General features: G+C 49.5%; 1 protein-coding gene across 3 annotated transcripts in view; it reads left to right on the top strand.

Moving 5' to 3' along the window:
* Positions 1–1,412: 1,412 nt before the first annotated feature.
* UCKL1 (uridine-cytidine kinase 1 like 1) overlaps positions 1,413–6,000 on the top strand; it is a 42,391-nt gene continuing 37,803 nt past the window's right edge. For 2 of the 3 annotated variants that reach the window (XM_054046090.1, XM_054046091.1), the window contains exon 1: positions 1,413–1,493. In XM_054046090.1, the coding sequence (XP_053902065.1) occupies positions 1,423–1,493 (71 nt within the window). In that variant the 5' untranslated portion in view covers positions 1,413–1,422. The remainder of the gene's footprint in view (positions 1,494–6,000) is intronic. The other variant, XM_054046093.1, reaches the window with a different exon arrangement.

Below are 6,000 nucleotides of genomic sequence, written 5' to 3'. Positions count from 1 at the left end.
TACGCACTGTGTCTTGAGTGGGACTACTCCTGGGATGTAAAGTTAAGCACACAAAAGTTAAGAATTCTTTGCAGGATCAAAGCTTCCAAACGATCATCAACCACGTCATCTACCATCTGCTAATTCAGTTATGACAGCTAGTGTATGTATCATTTCTCCGTGAGCTTATAAATAAAATACACCTGAAGAGAGCTGGGATCAGGCATAGGCTTGAAGGAGGAATTACTGGGTGAAATTCTATGACTTGAGATCAGATAAGATGATCATAATGGCCCCTTCTGGCTTTAAAAATCTATGAAGGCTCAGAATGGAACCCAAGTTCTGATGCTTAATTTAATAATACAGCAACCATTTGCTGTTAACCCACCGCTGGTCACACACAATAGTCTAAGAATATACCCAGCTCATGTGACTAACTTCCTTATGGGACGTGCTGCACAGACCTGCCAAGTCTCGCCCATTTGGGGAGGGAAGCTCATTGCCGATTACCGTTAAGGCAGTTTTTAAAGGCTCTCTCAGCACCGAAGGAATGTGCAGCGTGCCACTGAAGCGTTTTAACTCTCACAGGCATTTTTGGGAGATCTCCCTTTTCCCCAGTTCTCCTGTTTACAACAGGGCCTGGTTGTTGACGTGGCACATGGCATAAAGTTATATAGTTCCCATACTTAGCAGGCCCACGATTTCAGAGGCTCACTGTTAAGTAGCTCTAGTCCAGGAGTAGGCAACCTATGGCACGGGTGCCAAAGGCGGCACGCGAGCTGATTTTCAGTGGCTCTCACACTGCCCGGGTCCTGGCCACCGGTCCAGGGGGCTCTGCATTTTAATTTCATTTTAAATGAAGCTTCTTAAACATTTAAAAAACCTTATTGACTTTACATACAACAATAGTGTGCTATATATTCTAAAAACATTACAATTATGACTTGCACGTAAAATCGTAAATTAGAGCGAATAAATGAAGACTCGGCACAGCACTCCTGAAAGGTTGCTGACCCCTGCTCTAGTATTTTGCAGGCGGACAGCTCTGGCATTTTGCAGGCTTGCTAGTGCAAGCTCTGGTCCTTTCCAAGCTCTTTTTATATTTAAACCCACCACAGGGCTTTGTGTGGCCAGCAGCATCAGTCCCTTTGCTCTGCACCCCATGGCCTCCAACCCACCCTTTCAGTTTCCTTTCCTTGCACGGTCATTAAGTTTCCTCCCCTGCAAAAACAAACCAACCCCCCTCCCCCCTCCAAAAAAAACTACAAATCCCATGATGCAAAGGGCTCCCACCCTTCCGGCCAGTTGTAGTCCACTCATGGGTTCCTCGCCTTTGGGAGTAGCGCGTTCGCTCCCGCCTGTGAACTACAACTCCCATGAAGCCCTGGGGCGCAGAGCGCCTCCCTCCCCAGCCCCTCTCCCAACAGCTGATCGAGAAGCGCAATGGCTGCAGCGGCTGGTGATGGTGGGGGAGAGGGAGTGCATGAGGAGAGAGGCGCGCCAGGAGAGGACAGGTAACAGGGCGCCCTGGGGAGCCAGGGGCTGGCCCTGGGGGCTCCTTGGGGTGCAGGAGGTGGGTGTGTCTATGGCTTGTTTGTTTTGGGGTCGGCGGCCAGGGCAAGGGTGGTAGGACTGGAGTCCACGGGCAAGGCAGGACAAGCTCCCCTGAGCTCTCCAAGGGGATGGCTTCAAGGTGCATCCACTTTGCCCCTGCACGTTTCTGTGCTGGGGACTTTCTGAGGAGCCCTGGAGCGGGGTGGATCTGTCTCTTCTCCCTGGGCATTAACCATCTCCCCGGCACTCCCCAGGGGCAGAATTTGCTCTAGGGCGCTTGTCCAAACTTTCCCTTGCTTCTCTGTCTTGCAAGGTGCTGTGCACCTGATAGGCCCCCTCCTCCCCAGAGCTGGCTGCATTCCAGTGGGGCAGTATGGTGAGCATTTGGAAAGTGCACTGGGATACTTCAGGGTGAAAAGTGTTTGTGTTTCCACTGCCCTGTACTGGCCTGACTCAGACCTCCTCAGCTGCCTGGGTGTCATAGGCCCTATGTTGCTAGCAGAGATTCTTCTTAGACTCAGGTATCTGGGGCTAGTACAGGAGATCTAGTTCAAACCCAGCTCTCTGCATGAAGCTCCAAATGACCGTGATGAGCCCAGTGATAATGGTGGAGTCCTCAGCGGGCTTCATGCTTTGTACAGCGGTCCCCCTTCAGAACTGTACAGTTTTACATTGTAAGGATAATATGCTGTGCCCTGCACTCATTAGGGAATAGTGTGGTACCCTTAATTACTTGCAAATCTCAACTGTAAATATTTAGGGGTGACCAGTGTAAGCATCACAGACTGCTCTTGCAAGGGTTATAAAATCTGCAGTTTGTTCTTCTGGGGTGAAATTCTGGCCCCCCTGAAGTCAATGGCAAAATGCCCATTGACTTCAGAGAGGTCAGGATTTCACCTGATGTTTATAAACACAACTGGAACCTTTCTGCACTTGTGAAATCTTTATCTGTTGCTATCTTTAAAACTGTGAAAACGATCTCTGGGTTGAACTCTTTCGGTGAGGAAAGATTCTACGTGGGCGTTAGTTTCACACACCTCAACCTTAGCAAAGGGTTCTAGTCTGCATACACAAAACCAAGGAATTAGTCACTTTCTTTCTTGTTGCTTTGTAAAATGGTCAACAGATTAAACTGCAGTGAGGATTAGCTTTCTGGAAAAAATTAAAGTTTAGCTGTTTGCAAATCTGTGCGCACACCCCTTCCACATATCATGCACTGCAAAATTTGCCATCTTGGAAAAGACATATGTATATTTTTTTCCTTACTCACGTAACGGAAAAATAGGTGGATGGATATTCCTCACATTTTCTTTAAAAAAAAAAAAAAAATTCTTTGGGCTGAGAGCATGCATGGAATATACCAGCTCTAGAGGTGAAATGTTCAGAACTTTGAGTGTCTACAAAGGGTATTTATAATAAATACTGCAAAGTAATGCTTACTACAGTGCAGTGCACCTGTGACAGCACCGTCTAGTGGTTGGAGCAAACCCCCGGGAGTCCAGAGTTCCCATGTGTTCTGCTCCAAATTATTCAGACACCTGATGTGTGACTGTGAGCAAGTCACTAAGGCCAAACCTTTCAAACTTGGGTGGTTAGGTTTTTCAGAGACGCTGAACGCACTGATTTCCAGTTGAGTCAGTGACCAACAGACCACTTACTTGGGGGGAAATGTTGCCCTTAACCTTTCGGTGCCTCAGTTTCATCAACTGTAAAATGGGGCCTATGAACACAATGAGTTTACCAGAGGAAGGAAGTGCATTACTGAGTAATAGCTAGAGAAGCTGATGAGTAGCTGGGTTGTATAACAGTGGCTGTTTTAACCAAGTAGTAAGGTATCAGCTACACTGACCTCATGGTTTCCTGTGTCCAAGCTGTCAGAAATGTAAAAATGAACAGATCAGAAACAGCGGTGAGAACAGTGCATTATTTGTAAACTTCATTTAGCTTTGATAATCAAAGTTATTAACAGAGGATAAAAAAGTGTGTGTGTGTAATTCCACAGGGCCTGATTCTCCTCTGTTAGATCGGTGTAGAGGAATAATAATTCCATCACACTCGAGGGAGTCACTCCAATGTAAATGGGTACTGTATGTTTGTGGAGGGTCAGGCCCAAGATTTTTAAGTGGATGGGGCCCCTTTAAATGATTTGCCTTATGTAAACACTCCTTTCTGTCCAGGCTTGAGCTCTCTTCTCAGCTAGCTGTAATGACTCTACATCCCCCCCCCCCCCTCCCCGTTGGGCATGAATTTTGCATTCAAGTTGCTTAATCATTGTGGAATGGTGTTGCCATAGAAGGAAGTGGTGGTAGTGTTAATCTCTGTTGCAGTATTTAAATATTTGGACATTTACCACTAGGGGGTGCTACTGCCATCCCCTTAAACTTGTCCGTAGCTGCAGATTAAGGTGCTGCTGCGGGTTATCTCCCAGAGTGGAAACTTTTTAACTCTTTGGACTCTAAAGCATTTTCATCCTGTGCAACTGGTGATCTGGACTGGCTGGACCAGTGGCTCTGCCAGTGTCAGGAGTTGGGTCCTGCCTCTCACCAGGAGAATGGGACCATATCCCTGTCTCCCTTTCCCCCTTCTTGGTGCAGGTTAGCACTGCATCATGCACCAAGCCACAGTTCCACGTCTCGCTCTGGTGGTCGTGGCGGTGGGAGGGTGCAGAACGCCTCTTCCAAACTGCTCCCTCCTGCTCCTGGGCTGAAGCTGCTGATCTGATGAGCTGGCGGGGGCCGGGGAGGTCTGGGGGAAGGACCTCTGCTCCCTTTCTGTTAGGGAGGCTCAGCGAGGGAAGAGGCGCATCTACCCTCCCTGTCCATCCTGCACACACAGCTGCCAGGGCTCAGGCCGAGGGCTTCAGTTCTTGGTCCCCCTCATGAAAACAAGATCTGACCAGCCCATCAGCATGCCCTGCGCCAGTCCTGTGTTCCCCTGGAGGAGCCGGTTCCCCTGGCCTATTGAACATGCTCGAGTCGGGTGGGAATAACTTTCAAAACCGAGCTGAGAATGCCCCAGAAATACCCAAGCTCAAATCAAGCTCAGCGCCACCAGCGTTAAATGATAAATGAGGGGGTGGGGGACAGCCTCTGTCCCTGAGCTGTGCACACAGCTCTGAGCAGGGCAGGACTGGTGCTTTCTATTAGCCTCATGCATCCTTATTAGGAGTTTGCACCAGTGTAACTCCGACAACATGGTTACACTGGTGCTCGTTTCTCTAATGTAGGTAAGGCCTTAGTCTGATGGGCACCGAGCAGAGTTCGGGGGGGAGATTTCCATTACTTGCATGTGAAGAAATGAGGTTCTTACCCACGGAAGTTTATGCTCCCAATACTTCTGTTAGTCTTAAAGGTGCCACAGGACCCTCTGATGCTTCCTTTAGACGCTTTGATTGTTTGCTGATGTCTCTCCTCTGCACCCACCCAGGAGCAGAGGCCCCTGTGTGCAGAGACAAAGATGGGTGTCCCCCTTCATGCTTTGGCCCTGGGAGCTCCAGCGGCCAGACTGTTACACTGCAGCTGATGGGGCTGTCACGGAGAGAGCTGGGTGTGACAAGCGGGATCAAAGGGGGCTCCTTCCTTAGTGTTAACGCAGCCCAGGAGTCTGAGCGGGCGGCAGTCCGGCTGGCGGTTAGTCTCAGAGCCCTTCTCCCGCTGTCATTTCACCGGCTCTTTCTCAAGTGGCCTTTACTAGTTACCACTGCATGAAAGGAAGGCCTCGAGCAGCACTTACCTACAGCAGGAGGGCCTCCCAGGCAGCGAGCCAGGGTCGTGGTCAGATAGCCTCTAGCTCAGGGGCAAGGCAACAAAGAGACTGACGTTAGGGCCAGCCGATTGGTTGATGTAAATCAGCCTCCTCCACCAAGGTCAGTGGAGCTGTGTCGATTTGCACCAGCTGAGGATCTGGCCCTGACAAGTGCATAAGGACCCAAGTGGCTCGGAGTCATGGACAGTTGTTACAGTCTGGTGGGAGGCTGTCCTTCAAATCCCGACTCTCTCCTCCCCCCCCTCGCCCCCTTTCGGGGTGTGAAAGCCACCATGCTGTCATGGAGGATCAGTGTTCATACAGGACTTGGCATGTTCTGCCCAGCCAGCAGTATGAGCCAATGCTACATTCATAGCAGGGCCCATTATAACGGGTTCACGCACACAGGCCCTGATCCTGGAGTCGGATCTACATGGCTGGACCGCTGCTGGGGTCGTGCATGGACACGAAGGCCCGCGTGGATCCAGTTGTAAGATTGGGGTCACAGTGACCAAAACAGGAAGAGCCCTGGTTAATTTCAGCTTTGTCCTAAAAACTAAAGGAAAAATAAATGATCAGCATTTTCCCAAAATCTGCACGAACGTGCTGGAATTAAGGCAAATTGGGAAGACGTGACACTAGTGTTTATATTTAGTGCATGTCCTATTATGACACTATCTGGGCCATTTTAATAATCCGTGTACAACACCAGAGACAGGCCAT

This window comes from Malaclemys terrapin, chromosome 12, assembly GCF_027887155.1.
Source record: "Malaclemys terrapin pileata isolate rMalTer1 chromosome 12, rMalTer1.hap1, whole genome shotgun sequence".
NCBI lineage: Eukaryota > Metazoa > Chordata > Testudines > Emydidae > Malaclemys > Malaclemys terrapin.
Note: the sequence above shows the minus strand (reverse complement) of the source record. Positions and strands in the feature narration are given on the sequence as shown.